At 40.6% G+C, this 22,518-nt stretch overlaps 1 protein-coding gene across 1 annotated transcript in view; it reads left to right on the top strand.

Annotated features, from left to right (window-relative positions):
* Positions 1–22,518, top strand: part of LOC106567522 (follistatin-related protein 4) — a 218,173-nt gene that overhangs the window by 145,592 nt on the left and 50,063 nt on the right. The window contains exons 5-6 of the mRNA XM_014136869.2: positions 11,274–11,464; positions 14,027–14,147. Of these exons, the coding sequence (XP_013992344.1) occupies positions 11,274–11,464; positions 14,027–14,147 (312 nt within the window). The remainder of the gene's footprint in view (positions 1–11,273; positions 11,465–14,026; positions 14,148–22,518) is intronic.

The following is a 22,518-nucleotide window of genomic DNA, read 5'->3' as shown; positions in this document are numbered from 1 at the left end:
AAAATGTGTTTCTTGCATTTCCTCAAAGATTCCTTCCCCATTGCAGACATTTCTGACCCAGATAGTATTTTAACGAACCTGCAGCCAGGTAGGAGCCAGGCAGGGTAAACCATGCTGTATTTCTTTGTTGTTTTGTTAATTTATCCCTTCATTAGTTCTGTTCCCTGGTTAATGACTTTCCCTCACACTATTTCTACCTGCTGGCAGAGAGAGGGAGGAGGTTGAGGAGCTCCGAGTGTAAACCACTAATGACTCGACATCAATCCACTGCTACCAATGCAACGCACCTCCAGGCAACCAATAGGAGTTGGGAGTGGTGGTGGTATCTTTCCTCATCAAATAAATGGAGACAATCTATGACAAGGAAAATATTGCTCATTAATGTAGTGCCAGAAGGGATGTGAATGCAAAAAAAATATCTAAATTCTGGCATTTTTGTTCAATTTAAAACCAGGATTCTTGCATGACAGAAGGTGCTCTTTCATATCAGCCAGCAGTATGAATGCAGTAACCTGTGTTGGCCTACTGTGCTTGAGGAAAGATTGCACCTCCTCCCCAGAGGTGTTTGTGCAGTCAACTTATATTACCTGTCATACGAACAGCTTATTCTACAATTGCCCCTGAAGGTTGCATCAGAGAGTAATGGTTTCATGGGTCAATAGCAAAGTCCATGGCATTAGTGAGAGTTGGCGTTCACTGGCAGATGTTTTAGCCTAATGGAAGCTCTGGTGGTCTCTGAAAACTCACACAGCGCTTGGCCCTGTGTCTGAGTTTGGTAAGTACTGTATGGTTATTTCAGAAAAGTGAAGAGTAGACATATTAGAACACAATTTAACTAGGTTGATATGTTTTTGATAAAACAAAGTTGGCATACTTTTTCATAATCTTTTGACTTTGTTGTTAAAAATAGATATGCCATCATTGGGTATTTCAGTATCCTTCATTCACTGAAGTTGATAACTGAGAACAAATTGTATTTGTGAAATACTGACATGGTAGGTTAAGAAGTATCCAAAGTATAATGAGAATTATACAGTGTACTTTTGTTAAAGTTGCTACCAAACATTACAGTTATTCTGTAGCAAACATTATCATACTGTAATTGTTTATCTGTAAATTGGAACACACAGTAATTGCAGCTTTTCATAAGCACAAATTGAAATGAGCTTCCAATAATTGCTTAATGTGGTGAAAGGGAACATGATTGTGTAGATATGGGGATTGAAACATGGAAATCAAACAGCAAACTACTTGGCCTTCTTTTGAATAAGAATCAAAGAAACAAACCTAGAGCTGAAACAGGATAAACAACTGGCTTGAACTATACTGCAAATCAAGCATTGATATTGGGCCGTACATAATTGAGCTCAAATGTGTTTTCAACAAAGCATATCTACCTATACAAAGTTATTCACAAAAGTAAAACAAATGGATGCTATGACAGTTGCCTACCACCTAATCTCCATACCCTCCTTTCCAAAAAATATATGGAAATGTGATTATTCTCTTTTCAAGTGTTAAAGCAGGTTATCTAAGCATCTGTAAAAAAGTTTTCAGATTTTTTTTTCTCACACCTTTAAAAAAAGAGCCCTGTCTTAAATCAATGTCATACGACTGAAGTATATTAATGATATTGCATTTAAGTGTCATCCTTGCACATTCCGGGCAGGTAGATATGCATGGGGGTAGTTACTTAGCTGTTGAAGCTGCCACATTTACATGAGAAAAATGTCCTCTCAGTGCAGCAGCGAGGAAGAAAGAAGATGAAAACTCCTCTTTAAGGCAAACAGTCAAAGATAAAAATTTAGTTGAAAGACAAAACTCTGAGATGAAAGGGAGATACAGCATCTCTCTTTCTCTTTCTGACTATGGAAGTCATCTCTTTCTCTTTCTGACTATGGAGATTGAAAGGGCTGTTCCCTTATGTTTTCTTTGCCCTCTCACTTTCTTTTCTTAATTTTGTCTTCTTACTGCTTTGCTATTCCACTGTATTGTAAATGAACATAATGCTTTTCCAGAGTCAGGTACCTGCTCATACTGTAGCAAAGAGAGAGGAACAATTGTCCTTGTTATTTTACCTCCTGGTCAACAGCTGAAGAGTAGTTTTGTTAGCCTATACTGTCATTTTTAATCACTCATTTATTGAAAGTCAAAAAATATTTTCTGTCCAAAGTTGAACTGTATCATCCAAGTACTGTAAATGTCTTTTATTTAATAAATCCTCTTAAGCTGACAGTCCCCGAAATCGGGCCCTAGAATTGCTTAAATAAATATGTATATGTTTAGATTAGAGATTTGATTGATTTCTCACCGTTTTAGAAGTCAGAAGATAGCCATCCAGACCTACCTATGACCATGTCAACGTCCTAAACGTGTATTTGCCTTCTTCTGGCGGTCGGCGCAACGTTACGTCAAGGGGGTGGTCCTTTATAAAAACATTTGTCTTAGCTCGACTAATTTACGGCACAGACATGGCAAAGCAATCACCGAATTTGTCTCGAGCAGGCTGATCTAAATACATCATTTTCATAGCTCTACGATAAAGAATGCGATCTACACACATCCTTAAACCTAAAATAAGTAAAGAAGTAATTTTGTGTGGAAGTCAAACATTTGTTTTGGTTGGAGGCAAACATATTGCATATGCTCAGAACAACAAAATAGGGCCCTTTACATAGTCCTTCTCCGCTTGTCTATAGGAGGGACGGTCACTGTTTAAATGTCATGATATCTTTCTATGGGTGTGTTAGATTGATGACTAAAACCATAGCAAAATATTGTAGAATGGCTGTCAGCTCAACTGGTTATTAACTTTCTCACTCTCCCTGCTATACACTGAGCTAGTCTAAGCAATCGGGCACAAGTTGATGAGCACCTCTGCAGTTCATTCTGTATCTTTTATCTTGTTGCTAGGTTTCCATATTAATTTCAAACATATGATTCACATTCATTGATTGTTTACATCCAGCTAACAGTAGCAACAGTGCACACAGTAGTTTCTGTACCTTTCCCCAAGTCATTTTACCATCTCCCTTTCAAGCCTCTGAAGGTCACCAGTGTGACGGAGCAGGCTAATGATGGCTGTTTGTGCTTTGGTCTCAGTATGGATGGGTCTCGCTGAGGCTGCGGTCCTAAGCAGCTAGCCAGGCATTTTAAACCCTCTTTCCCCCTGAGATGGCAGTCTGCAGCCCCAGCTCAGCTAACAGACAGGACAAGCCAGGAGATTACTGTAGTTTACACTGAAGGTATGGTGGGAAAAATGTATGCTAAAAATCTAATATACGCCCTACACTTGTACTCTGAATCTCTAAGCGGAGCGATCGCAGGGGCAAGTGCAACTCTATTTAAGGACTGTCAGGTGGGGTTTATTTCTGGGTTTGATTGTGTTGGTGATTTAACTGGGTGGTTGAGAAACATATTGGTAAAGTGTAAGGTGGTGTAGGTAGGGATTCATAGAAGGAGTAATGACTGTGAAAGTCACCGGACTGTACATTACACCTGCAGTGCGTCATAAACACTCACAAAGGGGGGCGTGATGGACCATGATTGAACTTGATTGTAAAGTAGAAAAAGGTGTTTAATAGTTTGTGATTACTGTACTTTTCTGCCCTGTGGGAAAATAGTAATATAATGTGTATATCGGGATGGCTACTTTCCTATTCTGATTTCTACAACAATTTCAAGAATTCATTCTCATTACAGTAGAAGGATTTGTTTAGGTTGGAATCAGTGCAGTTATGATGCTAGTGAAGCGATCGTTTTTTATTGCTTTTCTACCTCTGTAACTGCAGACACAATCTAATGCCCATATTCTTAATTTTTCACAAGATGTTTTCTTCTCCTTCCTCTCATGTGGGCCATCCTGCATAACAGAGTACATTTGATTACTTTTGAATGCTATTAACTTATGTCTGTAAAGTGTTTGTTTGCACATTCCATTTTAGATCCGCCCAATTCAGTATTACCAAGTATTTTTTATTTTATTTTATTTTTAAAAAATGTTAAGGATTGCCAAGTGTTGGTGTTCAGCCATTTGGAAATTGAGACATATTCCTGTCTTATATCACTAAAGCCTTGTTTTGTACTTTGAAGTTGAACTGGGCTATTACTTGGATAACTATTTGATCAAGACTCCACAAAATATTTTATACGTGGGATTTTAAACTGGGAGAATGTAGAAACGGAGAGAGAGGTGCTGCTAGCATATGTGACCGACTGGCTCTATTCGATCCTATGTGGCAAAATTTGAAATTGTGTTTTTTACATTGCATAAAAGTAAAGACTCAGCTAGAAAATGGTATATCATACATTATAGTTGAGGAACAATGGGAAAGTAATTCTGCTTTCAAACTTACCCCACTTTTGAGAAAATGGCCCTTGAATATTTTGGTACACCTTCTGGAGAGCTCTTCTTTGTCTACACCTATTCAGCATTGTTCACACCATCTTAAGTCTTAGCCCCACCCATCTCTTTAAGGATTCACATGTGAGGTCATGTGCTAAACAGTAAGTATGGTAGTGTACCAAACAACAGATTTCAAGACTAAAAGATGGTTTATACTACTTCTATCGACATGTCTGTATACAATTGTCGCAGGGACATCATGAGCATTATATTGTCGTCCGACATCAAACTTGTCGTTGTCGTTATGAAAAATATAAACACAAAAGCGACAGGCTGCATGACATCAGCTGCCTGGGGGTCCGAAATAGTACAACTAGTGTATTTTAAGACCAATAAACCCATCCCTTTTAAAACTAAGTACATGTCAATCTAGCAAACCAGGCAACTAAAAGCAACTTTCTAAACAATATTTTGGTTTGTTTCCAACTTGCTAGCTAGCTAACATGAAGTTAGTTGGCTAGCCAGTTCAAATAATGACTATATCATATAGCTGACAATGTCTTAACTTTATATCTAGTTTTAAAAATTAATTAATAATTCAACTCACAACAAGATCATTATTTACAAATTAATGGCAAGCTAATTACAGAAAATAGCTCATGGTCGTGAGTGTGAAAAAATAAAATAGGGCATTCTACCAGAGAAATGTAGAACTTGGACACTGTCTCGTTGGCCTAACGTTATATCCTAATTTGACTTTAGTGCAGGTCATGTTGTTTTTCACATTACCATCTCTGGTAAAGACACACTATATCAAATAAAATCTAAGTTTATTTGTCACATGCACAGGATACAGAAGGTGTAAATGGTACAGTGAAATAGTTGCTTTCATGGTGTAGCTAGCTAAACAATGAACCATAATCCCAACTCATAATGTTACTACCCTGCATGAATCTACAGGTAGCTAAAGCAAACCAACTAGGTTCAATGTTAGCTAGCTAACATTATGCTATAACTAGCAATACAAATTGCTCTGAGATACAAATAATATTACTACACACATCATACACATAATTTGAACTAGCGAGCCAGCCAGCCAGCTAACTTTAGCTGGCCACCTTCAGTACGCTTTAACTTGCAATGAAAATGACTTTTGACAAAATTATAAATGTATAATATCTGAAAATGTAGCTAGCTAGACTCTATTACCCATATACATGGATAAATGCTTCTCCCTCTCTGTCACGGATGCCATGGTTGCCCTTAGTTTGAAGATGTAATCCAGAGACAGGTGTTTTATACAACAGACCTTCTGTGTTCTCTTTTGGACTCCCTCCGCTTTTGCAATCAAACGCTTCAATTTTCTCTATCTCCTTGGTTATCGTACTCTGCTTCCACCGGGCATTCCACTGATTTCAAAACTCAGTCTTCCAGAAAGGGGAGAGCATAAGTAACACTTTTGCAGTTCTTCGTGATATCTTTCAAAAAAACTGTGTTAGAAAGGAGTACCTACACATACGCACCTGCTCATGTTATAGACAGAAGTGTGCTTCATGGCAGACCAATCCAAACTCATCTCTCGGCATGTCCAGTCCTTCCATTATCTCAGCCAATCATGGCAATCGGGACGGTTCCTGTCTTTTTCCGTGGCTAAACCAACTGGGCTCGCAATTTAACCATTTTATTTGTATTTACAGATGGCATACAAGTTTGTTATTAAGACACATGAAAGTTCACATGTTCCAGAAGGCATTTTGATTTTAGAAAATGTTTACGTTCAAATGCCTCTCCTGTGAAGTAGTGATGCGCGACATACGCCTAGTTTCCTGAAACGAGTCACATATAGTACCGATGCACGGTTTGAGCACTGTAGGTTTCCACAGCAGTCAGTCCTCTATAGTATTTCTCCTTCACTGCTCTGCCAATAACTCTCATGTTGCAATGAGTTCTCATTTAGCCTGTCCCAAGGTGCAGTGAGTCAGATAAGGTTTGCCAAGCACACACACATCCTGACGGCAGAACATATGGGGGAAGACTGGATGTCTTTACTCAGCTAATCTAATGGCATCATTTGGAAATGTAAGACGTGACTAAAATGTTGGGAGAGCTATTGAGATTACTTCTCAATGGTTGTCAAACTACTGTCCTCCGAATCAATGGCATTGATCTGAAAATATTTGTCATGGTTATTGTATGATGAAGGAGCGGACCAAAGCGCAGCATGATTATCGTTCCATATATTTTATTGAACAGTGAAACTATGCAATACATACAAAATAACTAAAGAACAAAACAACAAACCGTGACGCAGAGGTGAAACATACACTAACTCAAAACAATCTCCCACAAACCCAGGTGGGAAAAACACCTACTTAAGTATGATCTCCAATTAGAGACAATGATGACCAGCTGCCTCTAATTGGAGATCATCCCAAACAAAAACCCGACATAAATATACAAAACTAGAACATAACGACATAGAAAATCTAAACTAGAAAAAAAAACTGTCACGCCCTGACCTACTCTACCATAGAAAATAACAGCTTTCTATGGTCAGGACGTGACAATATTATAATATGATATAACCCAGCTAGCACATTTGGTTCCTTGGAAGTTGTGGGTACCTAGGTTTTTGGTTTCACATTGGTCATGGATACGAAGCCATACGTTTCCTGACCGGTGAAACAGATTACATTTTTTTAAGTTCTGAGAATAGAAGTGAACATTTAGAGAGCGTTTTGTTGATGCTTATAACCGAATGTATATGTTTTTAAATAACATTCTTAGAACATTCTCTGAACGTTCTGAAAGTATTGTGTTTTTTTTATGGACATTTTCTTCACGTTCTGAGAATAAATGTGTGTTTTTAAATACAATTCTTAGAATATTCTCTGAACGTTATTAATGTTTTCTTGTGTTTTTATATGCAAATTTTCTTAACGTTCTCTGAACATTTTGACAACATGACTTTAAATAGAATCATGAGAAAACCTGTAGGAAATGTTATGCTGAAGTACTGAAATTCCCACAAAAAAATATTGTTTCTTTACATTCTCTGAACTATTTGAGAACATTTCCAATGTCAAACCAGAACATATTCCAAGAACATTACCAAAATTGAAATGAAATGTAACCATGTTTGAACTAACCGGGAACTAACCATAGGACAACCATGCTCTCACCAAGCTCTAAGAAACATATAGTTCTCAGAATATTATATGCTAGCTGGGAATACACTTTCCTGAGCTCTGTCAAAAGCTCAATCTGTCCCAATTGAGAGTTTCTGGGCAACTTGCTACGCAACATGGCATTGCTATTGGGAGATTACAGATTTTTCAGAGAATGGATTAATTAAACAAATGCCAATAGAAGTAAACATATATCATTAAGTATTGCTGTTCTGCAAATAGCAATACTTAAGGCATGACACCATGGCACCACCACTTAAATAATATGAACATTGGGGTCTCAAAGCGTGTTTGGAACATTGATTGCTTCGCTTATGTAGCTTGCCTTTCCTTTTGGCTTGCTCTTCTGATAAACACCCATTGTCGTTTTTGTCCCTCAGAACAATTTTCACAAAACAAATGTTATAATTTTCCCTTGGCAAAGCTCTTACGACAAACAGTCCAGTTTCACTACAGTCAAATTCTTGCAGCTTTGTAACAGCATAGATTTAGGATTTGCTGAGTTGGGCTGAAAAGAGAGATGAGATTTTGAAATGGCCTCTCTGTTGTTGATTGTCTTTTGTCTGCGTACACTTTATTTACCCAGCCAGATTGAGAACAGAAGTAGAGTTCTCTCTCATACAGTATGTGGCTCCCGTTAGATGCTGCATCGCAGGCTACTTTAGTTGGCTTTGGGCCATAGTTATAGGCTGTCACTGTGAAGACTTATGTCTAAATTAAACAGGCAAGTATTTAATGGGCTCATGTCTCAATGAGGGTAATGTCCATGCAACAGATAACCCTCAAAGGACCCCTGGTCCATGCTTTGATTCACAGTTACTTTTGACCTGATGTCCCTCACGTATGAGGAAAGGATCTATCATCTCCATAATTACCTAAGAGGCAAGTCAATCTTTTACCATTAGCAGGACACAGATGGCATGGCTTAAATAACCCAATCATCTCAGCCCATGGAGGTCAAGCCGTCATAAATCAAACAGGAGCGCTGCTCACACCCTTGAGGGATTGTAGTAAGATTTCAACAGTTGATGTATTAGAACAAGCTTTTACTCTCTTGGATCTGATGCTAAGAACCGCTCATGAGAGGCCTTCAGACACCTACTCTTTCAATTAAATGTGATTATTTTTAGTAGTTTTTTTTAATAGTTAGTCCATTCTTTAGTTTGGGTTATGTCTTTGTACATTTATTGTGTTTTATCTGACTTACCTAGTTAAATAAAGGTTGGAGAAAAAAAAATATATATATATAAAAAAATCACTAGTTCCCTAAAATATATCTGTATGCAGTTATGTTGATATTACTAAAGGTGTCCCGCATGGGTAAAATTGTTACTTAATGCCGGAAATACTAAATGTATGCTATTTTGTCATTCGCATAGAAGTATTTCAGATGGCTTACACATTTATGCAATGGATGGTTCTTTAATCAGGTAGGTTCCCACCTATATTTTTCTGGGCTTTTAGTTTAACAATAATTTGATATTTAAAAAACATATGGATAAGCTAGAGATTTAAAGTAGGCTTCTTTTATAGAAATAGATCATGCCTCTCCCTAAACAGCAGAAAGCAGATTGTACAGTCAACATTCCTGCCAGGTCTTGACTATGGTGACACCATTTATCTGAATGCAGCAGCCCCTACTCTTAAACCTTTGGATGCCATCTACCATAGCGCTCTTCGCTTGATCACAGGTGACAGTTTTAATATGCATCACTGCATCCTGTATCAAAAGGTTGGCTGGTTCTCATTAAAGTCCCGTAGATCATTCATTACTCCCTTTTGAAAGTGAGCACCACTTTCAAAACTACAAAAGCTCTGGAGTGCATCTTTAAACAGCTAACATTTCAAACAAGGAGTAATGTGAATTTCAGCCCCTCAGCTGCTGTCTTCAGCAGAATAAGAAAGACTTACTGGTAGTAGGACATCATTGAGGGAAAGTAAGGACATTCATCTCAACAAGTGGCACACTCCATTCCCCCTAGAAGGAATAACATTGAACAGGGATTTAGCCGAGACCTTGACGTTATTGCTGCTCACACGCCTCGGACTGATGCGGATAGTGGGGTGTGTCTGTGAAAGGTCATAAGATCTTTACCCCGAAAAAAGCGAGGATCTTGGATTAATAGTGTGTCATAACAACTTAACCCATATCACCGTCGACCTTTCTCCTCACAAAGTCGCCTTGATAGATGTACTTCATTACCCGATTTGAAAAGTCGAAAATTGAATCCCTCCCTTTCTTCGTGGCAGGTTGATCAATGATTGATCAGCCACTGAATGCAGTCAGAGAGAAAGGGCTGGTGCATTGAAATGACCCCTTGTCATGCTAATGGATAGCACCAGAGCAGTGCCAGCGGCAGGTCATACAGACAATGCAGCGGGTAGGCAAAATAGAGCTGGTAAAAGTGTTTTAAAGTTTGGGTCGGTCGTGTGTTCCAAAGAGAGTTGCTAACAATTCACGTAGCATGTAAGTTAACCCTCCTGTCACTGAAGAGAAAGGAACCCAATTTACATTTTAGTCATTTAGCAGACACTCTTACCCAGAGCAACTTACAGTAGTGAATGCACACATTTCATAAATTTTTTTCTCCACTGGCTCCCCGTGGGAATTGAACCCACAACCCTGGCATTGCAAACACCATGCTCTACCAACTGAGCCACATCAGGCAGCATGCTTCACCAAAAAGCCACGAAACGTGACGTAATGTAGGAGACATTTCTCCCTTTTAGAGGCTTAACAGAACTCTTGTTGAGTTTAGAAGTGACATGAGGGTGAACGGATAGGACATTGAGGCATCAGTGCTACAGTGGGGTGGGGGAACCAGGGGGATGCAGGTTGGACGCTTTGGATGCCTGCATCTTGTACACTGTTGTCTTTCTGTGGTATTTATTAGCTGTAATTGATGTTGATGTCTATTCTGAATTAGGCATTGCAATCAGGCATTGCAATCACGCAGGAGGGGGTATGGCTCTTCGCAGAGATCGGGAGACATTTTCTAATGACTTATTCATATCAATGAGCTTTTAATATTTGGTGCGCTCATCACTTGGCGGAGATACACAGGCACCCCTCCCACCTCCTGTCAACTCTCACAGGCAGCTGGTGGAAGGAAGGGGGAGGAAGGGGGGAGTGGAGCAATGCTCTCCATTCACATCAAGTCCTAAAGATGCCCACAGCGGGTGGCCTGTGTTTGCACAATTTTATTTCAAGTAAGGAATAAACACACTCTCAGCTGCACTTGATTAATCAGGGCTCCTCCATTCCTCTGCACATATTTATTAGTGGGCTGGGAGACAGAGTGCTGAGCAGTCAGGCAGGATGTGATGCTGTGTTTGAAACATGTGGTGTTAAATCCCTCAGCAAGTGAAAGAGGACAAAACTGTCCAAAGCATCTCAATGAGGATGTTTACCTTTTGTTTTCATGTGGATTGGAGGATTATACATAATTAATTGGACCCCCTGCGCGAAAACACATTATGCAAGCACACACACACGCACACTGCAACACGCACTCAAGCAAGCAAGAACCCATGCACGCACACACGCACACACACACACACACACACACACACACACACACACACACACACACACACACACACACACACACACACACACACACATTTAATATACTCACTCTTACACACTTAACCATCCCCCAAAATCATTTAGTCCTGCAGTGGTAAGGTCATTATAACTTAATTGAGGTTAATTTAAAGTCTGTATTGTGTTGTTATAGGAGACACGTGCACCATGGCAGATTACAACAAGCTGAAGAGTATGCTGCTGGATATGCAGCCTAAAGGCCTGAATGGCGGGGGCAGGAGCATTAAGAGAGACATGGACCAGAAGAGAGCCCTGGTGGACACCATGTTTAAGTACCTGGACATGGACGGGGATGGCCGTCTGTGCAGCGACGAGCTTGAACAGGTGGGTACTTCTCTGGGGTGAGAATTGGATTAAGGTGGGCATCAGAGCCACACTAACTGGTGTTAATTGGATGCATCTCCATCCATGGGTGATCTACTTCTACTAGTCCTATGCCAGAAGGTGCTCGGGTTGGGGTGTATGGTTTAGTGGCGGTCAGTGCCGTTTAAGATGAGGGGGGACCAACAAAAATTTTTTATGAGCCATGGCCTTATTTCTATTGCAGCGTTGTGGATGTCTCTCATTCATATTCCATTCACCCAGTTCAATGTAACAGCGATAAGTTTAAGCTACTACATGCTACTCAAATTTTCCCTACACCCATCATGAGGTTGCTACAACCTAGCCTATGAATGAAAGTTTACAACGTAGGTGCACACAGGTTGAGAGGCAAATTTGAGGTCACAGACAGTGACACATGGACTGACAGTGACATTTAATACCGCCTTGCACACTCTTGCCTGCATCTAGCTGATATATGGTGTAATCATTAGTCCAACAAGAGTTTCTATTGGACAAATTCAGGTATGTTTATCACTGTTTTGTTCCATTTGCTTCCGTTTAAGAAACCTTTTTCACCAGAATCGGCTGAATGAATACACCCCTGATCACGCGTAAACCCAGTTCCCTTTCAAAGCAGCCACTTTGTATTCCTTGTTGCATCTATGCGCTCTCCTCCTCTCAGCTCTTCCCTTCGCTTGTGGACTTCAACGCGCAACACATCAGCTGTATGTGACCAGGCAACAAAACACTTTCCAAGCCAAACCGCTACACACAGCCTACGTCATGGTCACCATAGTTAACATAGCTAATATAACTAACGTGTTAGTAAACCCGCTACAATCATGCAGTAAAGTTACAGTGTACAGTCAGTAAGCAGTTACAACAGCGGGCCCCGGTGACAATAAATTAGTAATACGAAAAGATGACCTTGACTTGGAAGAGTTCCAGTGTTGTGTTGGATAGTCATAGCCAGCTAGCTAACATAGCATCCCTCTGTTTGAGCAGGGTGTTTCAGCAGGCTATACTAGCTTGTTGAATTTGCTAGTGAAACTGAAACTGAAAGTGAAAAAAAATGACAATCTCTCTCTATTTCTCTATTGTTTCTCCTTCATTTTGGAAGAAATTAATTTGTTCAACACTGTTTAACTATTTTCTTTCTCTCTCTTTGAGTCAACTAATCACCATATTTTATACACGGCAGTTCTAGCTAGCTGTAGCTTATGCTTTCAGTACTAGATCATTCTCTGATCCTTTGATTGGGTGGACAACATGTCTGTTCATGCTGAAAGAGCTCTGATAGCCTGGAGGACGTCCTCCAGAAGTTGTCATAATTACTGTGAACCATGAGCCTCCTCGGTTTGTATTGAAGTCAATGTACCCAGAGGAGGGCGGAAGCTAGCTGTCCTCCGGCTACACCATTGTGCTTCCCTATAGAGTGCTGTTGAGGCTACTGTAGACCTTCCTAGCAAAATAGTGTGTTTTAATCATTTATTTGGTGACATGATTATATTTAGGAAAACTTTTTAAATGTTTTACAATACCCCTTTTTCCTCTTAGGAGCCTCCACTGGCAGGGTTTGAGCATAGCCTGAAGGTAGAGAGGCACAGTTCCTCATGTTGCTCCGTAGGCAAGCACCACGGTGTGGAAGCCAGGGGAGTGTGCCGAGTGGAGTGACATGCGAGAACTTGAGAATGTGTTGGTTTCTGCATTAAAGCACTGTTTAGGTTCGTGATCTTTTTTTAGAAGGTAGATACTTCCAATTATTTAGATGCAGTGTTGTGACAAATAGCTGTCGTGTTTTATTAGCTTACAGAACAGGTTGCTAATTGACATCACTCAATGTCTCATGAAACTAAAATAAAATACTTTGCCTACATCCAAATGGCACCCTTTTCGCTATATAATTGTACACTACTTTTAAATCTATATATGGAATAGGGTGTCATTTGGGACGGACAATTTGCACCTTTCTACTTTGAGGAGACAGGACCGACATGAAATACATTATGAACTATTTCTCACATCTCAGCAGTTTAGAAGATTTGATTGAAGATCTGATCAAATCATACTTGGCAATTATTAATGTTGACACGTAGCCAAGAAATCTTTAAAGAGACATTTACATTTTTTTAAGGGAGAAATATCCATCCAAGATCAGAGAAATCAAAGAAATAGAAATAAGATGTCACTAAATGTCATGATCAGTTATATATATATATATATATAGATATATATATATATATATATATATATCTGTATGTTAATTAAGCAGTATTTGACTAGCTCTACACGTTGGTTCTCCTTCCCTCTATAGATGTACAGAATGGGGCCAGTCTCACCAGAAGCATAGTTTGCACCTGTACTTTTTCCAAAGGGAATTAAATATAGGATAGAACAAGGCTAAAATAAGGGTTAAGAGAAGATGTAAGACCGTTAAGTGAATGAAGGAAGACAGTTGTTATAATGTACTTTATCTGACTTAGTCCTATGGTTTATATCCATAGAACTAGAATGTGAATAATAGAATGTAATACAGTCTATGGTTTCCATCCTCCTGTCCAGATCTCTATGAAGGAGCACCTAGAAGACAATCTGCTGGAGTGCACCATGCAGGACCTGCTCCGATACGATGATTACAACAACGACGGACACCTCACTCTGCACGAGTTCTACACCGCTTTTCGTAAGTCCAGCTTTAAATCCCCACCTCCCTCTCAGTCTCTCTCTCTCTCTCTCTCCCTCCCTCCCTCTCTCAGCCCATCCCATCAGGATAAGACCGGATCAGACCAGATAAACCTGACTCAGGCTGCGCTGCAATCCAGTAATCCTGCAATCCTCTGCCCTGTTTGCCAGGCCAGGCATCATTATGGGCCTCTGAGCTGTGAGCCGTGGTTGAGAGCACCTGGTCATCAGGCCTAATAAAGCCTATTCGCACAGCCAATATGGCAGCCTGGATTTGGGCTAGAACAGAAGATGACAGAGCAACCCCTATCACTGAGGTTGCTTTACCTCTGAGAGGATATCTATACACCATACATTTCAGCCAGTGTGATTAGAAACACAATATGCGACCTGAGCACCAAAATGCGCAGCCCAGACCTGTATGGCCAGTCCATCCAATTGGACAAAGCCGATAAATCAGGACATTAGCAGTAGGCGGCATGGCACCATTTTGAAGGTTTTCACAATAGGGGCAAAAACACAGGTCCATTAAGCCTCAACAGTCATTAACCATAGTAATGACTGGGTTTTAGTGGAATCATTGTTGTCATTATACAGTTACTTTCCTTTTAGCATCCAGATGGGCTGTGAGAATGGCTGGCGGTGGGTCTGTTTTGAGGAAGGTGTAAGGGGTTTAACAGGGAGGTGAAGGAGAGGGTTGGGACTAATAAAACATGTGATTGATCAGACATTGTTCAAGGTTAACTGTTGTGCTGCATAAGACTAAAACAAAGAGTGGGAATGTTTTATTAAGAGGAGGTTTATGGCTTATGTGCTATGGATGGATGTTCCTGAGATGAGTTGTTCTCCCTTGAGGGAAATTTAAGTTGAGATGCCAGGAAGCTCAGGTGTTTCTACACAACCTCCCCCTGTAGATGCCATGCTTGGTAGATACACTGGGCAGCAATACTCAATGTTAAGCCCCGTTCTGCAGATGCTGTTGTGTAGAGAGAGTGTTCTGTTCCATAGCAGGCAGACAAATTCCATTCCAAAGCTGGGAGTTCAGTTTGGCTCTAGACACCCCCTTCAGGAAGTGATAGTATTTGCAGTGATCTACTTAGGCGTCTGACAGTAGCAGTTCAGCACAGCGTTGTTGTTTCCTTTTTTTCTCTCTCTCCAACATCTTCTCGCTTTATCCTTTACCCTGGTCTGTCAGGATGGCTTTGCTGTACAGGAGGGCTTAACTGTACAGCTATAATCACAGTCAGAAAAAAAATATCTACTTGAATCTTTGCCTAATGAGTATTTAACGAAATGTTGGAAAGTAGTATTCATGACTAATGATGAAAAGTTTGGAGAGCTCAACTCAGTCAAAGGAAGAAGAGACCTCTTGTTCTTCACAAAGGAGAATAAGTAATGGCCATTGAATAACGCACGTCTCTGCCGCAGTGCCTATGGAGGTGCTGAGATAAAGGTATAATGACTCTAAGATGTGCTCTGTGAGTGCCCTACACACTGGGCACAGATGTCAATTCAACCTCTATTCCACGTTGTTTCAACGTCATTTTGTTGAAAAGACATGGGAACAACAGTGACTCAACCAGTGTGTTCCCAGTGGGTAGAGTGTAGTATTTATCTATTCCATAAATAACGGTTCAATAAAAAATACCCAATGTGAATGTAGATCATGCTAGAGAACGGCTGGTACACATGTGCTGTTATTAGAGTGAACTGATACATTAACCTCATGGTCCACATGTGCTTTAGCCATTGAAGCAGATGCTTGTCCAGACGTGCAGATACATACTGTGGTAGTACTCCCTTTAACATTGTAAACCTTTTCTACTGCAGGAGGGATGCACTGTAGTGCCCCAGGGGAGTGGAAAAGAAGCATCCATATGGGGCGGAGTGAAGAGGATAAGGGAAGGGAGAGGAGAGGGGGAATGCTGGAGTTGGGGGCATTGTGCCCAGAGCTCCCTTCGCTGGGAGTCTATTTGTTTTTCATGGCTGCCGTTAATAGTGGAATTATAAGGACATGGTGAGCTGAGCTGGCAGGCACCGTCAGCAGATCTGCTTAATTAATCAAGTGGCTGAAACAGAGTGTGGTGGCAGAGAGGGAGGAGAGAGCGGTCAGGGGGGGAAGGAGGGAAAGAAAGAAAGCGGGAAAGAAAGGGAGACAAGTGTAATTGGCTAGGAAAAGGGGTCCGTGTGCGTGCGTGCGTGCGTGTGCGTGTGGTGGAATGTACTAAGGGGCAGGCTTTGCGGTGGAGGGGCATGAATGACCGTGTAGGGTGTAGGTCAGGAAGAGCGGCATGCGCCAGTCCCCTGTCTGCCTGTGATGCTTATCCTCCACAGGTGGAGATTACACAGGCCATCAGAAGGGTATGCTTATCACAAGGAGATCACAGCTTTTCAAGGGATGCAAATGACTACATTCGCAAAGGCATAGTTAATTAAACCCACTCATTGAAAGACAAAGCTTCTGTCCGTCACCGTAAAGCTGTCGCAGCACATTTTTCATGGTTTTCTGACTTTTCCAGTAAGTGAAAAATAGCCTAAATTTAGATTATAAGCTGACACTGTGGACAACCTCGATCATATCTGCATGTCATTGTCTAACAAGTAACCCACCCATGACGTTGTAGCCTGCAGTGAGTGGTGAAATATCCATAGCTAAGCACATAGTAGAGAGTGACTTAAGATAACTGTACTTAAGGTCTATTCCACCTGCCTCCCTCTCAGGTTGGCTCCTCTCTTCCAGCTCCTCTCTGTTCCACGTTGGTGTTTTATTTGAAGGCTCATTAGACGACTCCATGGCCTTCACGGCTAATTGCCAATACCGTATTTGTATGGTTTCCGGCACATTCATTGTGTCAGCTGTGTGCTGGGGTAATTACATTCTGTCAGCTTGCTGTGTTAGCCCTTAATAACCGTCTCTGTCCCTGAGTGTGACAGAAACAGAGGATGTCCTGTCACCACATCTCTTCCTCCACACATTCACCGTTTTACAGTTTCTCTCATCCGCCCCTTAAATATGGCCGACGGTGAACGGCAAGAAGCCAGAGGATTGCTCTGTTCTGCATAACGCAGTGAGACAAGCAAAGTGAGTCTCCATGGCAACTGTAGGTACCTCTGATCTTGGAATAATCTATTTTGTGAGACATTTAACAATGCCGCCATCTCCATATAGAGAGGAGAGAAGAGAAGAGAAGAGATGGACAGTACAGAAAGAATGTGTCTACGCTCATTAAGTTGCCTGATACACAGAGCCTAAAATGCACAGGTACAATGTATGTCTGGAAGACGAAGCAAAATATCTTTGTACCGGGAGACTTCAATAAATATCAAATTTCAAATAAGAAATATGAGCCAACATCTTCAACATTGTGAAATACCACTGGGTTTTTTCTTTGTACAGTAGAAACATCCAAGCATATGTCAAATGATGCTTGAGCAGTATAATGCTAATAAAATCAATATCCCTGTTAGGCTGACAGAATCTTTATCCACTTGTTTACACAGACAGTGATATAAATCTATAAATGGGATGAAAAAGTAGCGCATTAGTGTTACAGCAGTTGCTTGTCAGCCTGTAACCAATTAAAGGCAAATGTTGGAAACTCGTTGTTTGCCAGCCAAAAGAATTGTGAAATACAACAACTTCCGCAGAGTTCACTGAAAGGATGTTTGGCTTTCTTTTCTTCTCATGAGAACTTACTATTTAATTCAAAGTCTTAATATTCTCCAATCCAAACTCTAATCCTTGAGATTGAATAGAAGACTCTCTTAACCGGGGGAAATGTAATACAAGATGTGATAAAAGAACACTTGTAACTTAATGTAATACTCTAATATTTCCTATCTCCATTATCATCAGTGAGTTGATAATTTAAAAGGTGAACATTCGCTTGAGAGCCGTTGTGCTACCAGTCATATAGTAATATAGTGATATCTATTTTAATTTGACCCCTTTAATAGTTCTTCTCTAATTTATCGGAGTCGTGTCCTGGGAATAGCACGGCCTGACCTCTAACCCCTGAACACCCAGAATCCACTACTCCTCCATCCTCCTTGCCATCTCGTTGTTTTTCCACCATCACATTTTTGCTAGCAGTCCTCAGGCTCCGGCACACCGTTATTCACACACTGAGGCCCCCCGGCTGTTAGCAGCACAGCATGGGGTCTTCTTTTATCTTTCCCTCCAACTCTCGCTCCAGCAAGGAAATAATTCATTATCATGCCTCCATTGATTGACACATTTTGTGAGCTTCATTGCTCCCGCTACAACTTTGAAACAGCAGGGGCGTGTGTCGTGTGTCTCCCCCCCCTCCTCCGGAGTAGAGAGTTTGTCACAGAGAAAGTGTTCCTCTGATCAGCCCAAACTGTTGTGGAGAGCTGGGCCTCAAATAAACATAAAAAGAGCTTACAAAAAAACACCTTTTGAAAGAGTATGATAACAAAGCCTACAACAACAATACAGTGTGTTCATCGTACTTGTATTGCTTCACTGGGTTCGCTGTAAGGGCCCAATTCCGACCTGAGTTAAGCAGGTAAATGGAATGTAATTCCCTTTTTATGCACTTTTTTTCTCTAGGTGTATTCTAAACTTGAATTTGTAAGCATGAGAATAGCATGCTATTCGTTTTAGGTGGAGATCAAATAAATGAAGGTGTGGCGGAGGTGTGTCTACAGATACGCCGTATTCTGACCTTGACTTAATTCCCTAATTATTCCACAACCTTTATATGTGAGCGAACAATGAATAAGACCTAGCGAACCTACCGATTCCAAGTGGGAAAAATATTTTTTAAGATAGAAATAACACCATTCTTCATGCACTTTACTTTACTACTTGACAAGAGCTATTGATAAGAGCTAGGTAAATGAGTAATCCGTTTGGAAGAGGGAATTATAAATTACAATTGTTTTAGATACAGTTGAAGTCGGAAGTTTACATACACATAGGTTGGAGTCATTAAAACTCGTTTTTCAACCACTCCACAAATTTCTTGTGAACAAACTATAGTTTTGTCAAGTCGGTTAGGACATCTACTTTGTGCATGACACAAGTAATTTTTCCAACAATTGTTTACAGACAGATTATTTAACTTATAATTCACTGTATCACAATTCCAGTGGGTCAGAAGTTTACATACACTAAGTTGACTGTGCCTTTAAACAGCTTGGAAAATTCCTGAAAATGATGTCATGGCTTTAGAAGCTTCTGATAGGCTAATTGACATCATTTGAGTCAATTGGAGGTGTAGCTGTGGATGTATTTCAAGGCCTACCTTCAAACTCAGTGCCTCTTTGCTTGACATCATGGGAAAATCAAAAGAAATCAGCCAAGACCTAAGAAAATAATTGTGGACCTCCACAAGTCTGGTTCATCCTTGGGAGAAATTTCCAAACGCCTGAAGGTATTACGTTCATCTGTACAAACAATAGTACACAAGTATAAACACCATGGGACCACGCAGCTGTCATACCGAAAGGGAAGGAGACGCGTTCTGTCTCCTAGAGATGAACGTACTTTGGTGCGAAAAGTGCAAATCAATCCCAGAACAACAGCAAAGGACTTGTGAAGATGCTGGAGGAAACGGGTACAAAAGTATCTATATCCACAGTAAAACGAGTCCTATATCGACAAGGAGAAGCCACTGCTCCAAAATCACCATGAAAAAGCCAGCCTATGGTTTGCAACTGCACATGGGGACAAAGATTGTACTTTTTGGAGATATGTCCTTTGGTCTGATGAAACAAAAATAGAACTGTTTGGCCATAATGACCATCGTTATGTTTGGAGGAAAAGGGGGAGGCTTGCATGCCGAAGAACACCATCTCAACCGTGAAGCACGGGGGTGGCAGCATCATGTTATGGGGGTGCTTTGCAGGAGGAGGGACTGGTGCACTTCACAAAATAGATGGCATCGTGAGGATGGAACATTTTGTGGATATATTGAAGCAACATCTCAAGACATCAGTCAGGAAGTGCAAATGGGTCTTCCAAATGGACAATGACCTCAAGCATACTTCCAAAGTTGTGGCAAAATGGCTTAAGGAGAACAAAGTCAAGGTATTGGAGTGGCCATCACAAAGCCCAGACGTCAATCCTATAGAAAATTTGTGGGCAGAACTGAAAAAGCGTGTGCGAGCAAGGAGGCCTTACAAACCTGACTCAGTTACACCAGCTCTGTCAGGAGCAATGGGCCAGAATTCACCCAACTTATTGTGGGAAGCTTGTGGAAGACATGCCAAAACGTTTGACCCAAGTTAAAAGAAATGTAAAGGCAATGCTACCAAATACTAATTGGGTGTATGTAAACTTCTGACCCACTGGGAATGTGATGAAATAAATAAATCCTGAACTAAATCATTGTCTCTACCATTATTCTGACATTTCACATTCTTAAAATAAAGTGGTGATCCTAACTGACCTAATTCAGTGCTAGGATTAAATGTCAGGAATTATGAAAAACTGAGTTTAAATGTATTTGGCTAAGGTGTATGTAAACTTTCAACTTCAACTGTATATTGCTGGAGACAAATGTGAAACCAATCATATGGCAGCCAACTTAAGCACATCAACATATCAACTTTCCTACATCAAAGTTGATGAAATGCTGTGCCATTATGCCAAATTTCAATTGTACAGCCTTTTAACTTGCAGGGATGGGTACTCTCGAATATCTTACTTATCTTACTTTCTCTGTTTCATATTTCTATCATGTTAAATATTATCCACTATCAGTATTGACCGTCAATAGGCCTAATGACCTCACATACAGTGCCTTAGGAAAATATTCAGACCCCTTTACTTTTTCCAAAAATGTTTACGTTACAGCCTTATTTTAAAATGGATTACATTTTTTTAAATCCTCAGCAATCTACACACAGTACCCCATAACGACAAAGCAAAAAACAGGTTTATGGAAATGTTTGCAATAACATTTTTTTGTTTACATAAGTATTCAGAGCCTTTGTTTTGAGAATCAAAATTGAGCTCAGGTGCATCCTGTTTCCATTAATCATCCTTGAGATGTTTCTTCAACTTGTTTGGAGTCCACCTGTGGTCAATTCAATTGATTGGAAATTATTTGGAAAGGCACATACTATATATAAGGTCCCACAGTTGATAGTGCATGTCAGTGCAAAAACCAAGCCATGAGGTGACCAAGAACCCGATGGGCACTCTGACAGGGTTCTGGAGTTCCTCTGTGGAGATGGGAGAACCTTCAAGAAGGACAACCATCGCTGCAGCACTCCACCAATCAGGCCTTTATGGTAGATTGGCCAGACGGAAGCCACTCCTCAGTAAAAGGTACAAGACAGCCCACTTGGAGTTTTCCAAAAAGTACCTAAAGACACAAGAAACAACATTCTCTGGTCTGATGAAACCAAGATTGAACTCTTTGGCCTGAATGCCAATCGTCACGTCTGGAGGAAACCTGGCACCATCCCTATGGTGAAGCATGGTGGTGGCAGCATCATGCTGTGGGGATGTTTTTCAGGGACTGGGAGACTAGTCAGGATCAAGGGAAAGATGAACGGGGCAAAGTACAGTGAGATCCTTGATCAAAACCTGCTCCTGTGCACTCAGGACCTCAGACTGGGTCAAAGGTTCACCTTCCAACAGGACAATAAGCACACAGCCAAGACAATGCAGGAGTAGCTTGTAGCATCATACCTAAGAATACTCGTGGCTGTAATCACTGCCGAAGGTGCTTCAACAAAGTACTGAGTAAAGTAATGTCCATGTTGAAAGGAAACACTTTGAAGTTTGAGGAAATGTGAAATCATCTTTGAAATGCAAGAGAAAGGCCATAATGTATTATTCCAGCCCAGGTGCTAGCCTAGGGTCCTGTAGAGGTTAAGACAAACGGAATTTCCTAAATTGGAATCGGAATAGTATTTGATGGCAAAAACACAGGCCTAGTATTTGATACTGCAATGAAGACTTGTTTTCATTAGGGAACATCTCTTATGATAGAAAACCAATTCCACTGAGTGATTACACTTTTCTTATTCATACTAACACTCATCCATTCACACGTCACGTCCAGTTACATTTTTATTTATTAGGATCCCCATTAGCCAACGCCAATGGTGACAGCTAGTTTTACAGGGGTCCGACACATAACAAAAAATACATTAGAAATAAAATACTTTACAATTTACATACATTTAAAAACATTAACAGATTGTGTGTGTGTGTGTGTGTGTGTCTGTGCGCGCATCTATCAGGTACACATACATGGCAGTGCGTACACACACAAAGTAGGTCACATGGCAGAAAGGCGTTGTGCCGTGAGGTGTTGCTTTATTTGTTTTTTGAAACCAGGTTTGCTGTTCACTTGCGCTATATAAGATGGAAGGAGTTCCATGCACTCATG

This window comes from Salmo salar, chromosome ssa13 (assembly GCF_905237065.1).
Source record: "Salmo salar chromosome ssa13, Ssal_v3.1, whole genome shotgun sequence".
Taxonomy (NCBI): domain Eukaryota; kingdom Metazoa; phylum Chordata; class Actinopteri; order Salmoniformes; family Salmonidae; genus Salmo; species Salmo salar.
The sequence above is the reverse complement of the archived record's forward strand: the minus strand, read 5'-3'. Positions and strand labels throughout refer to the sequence as shown.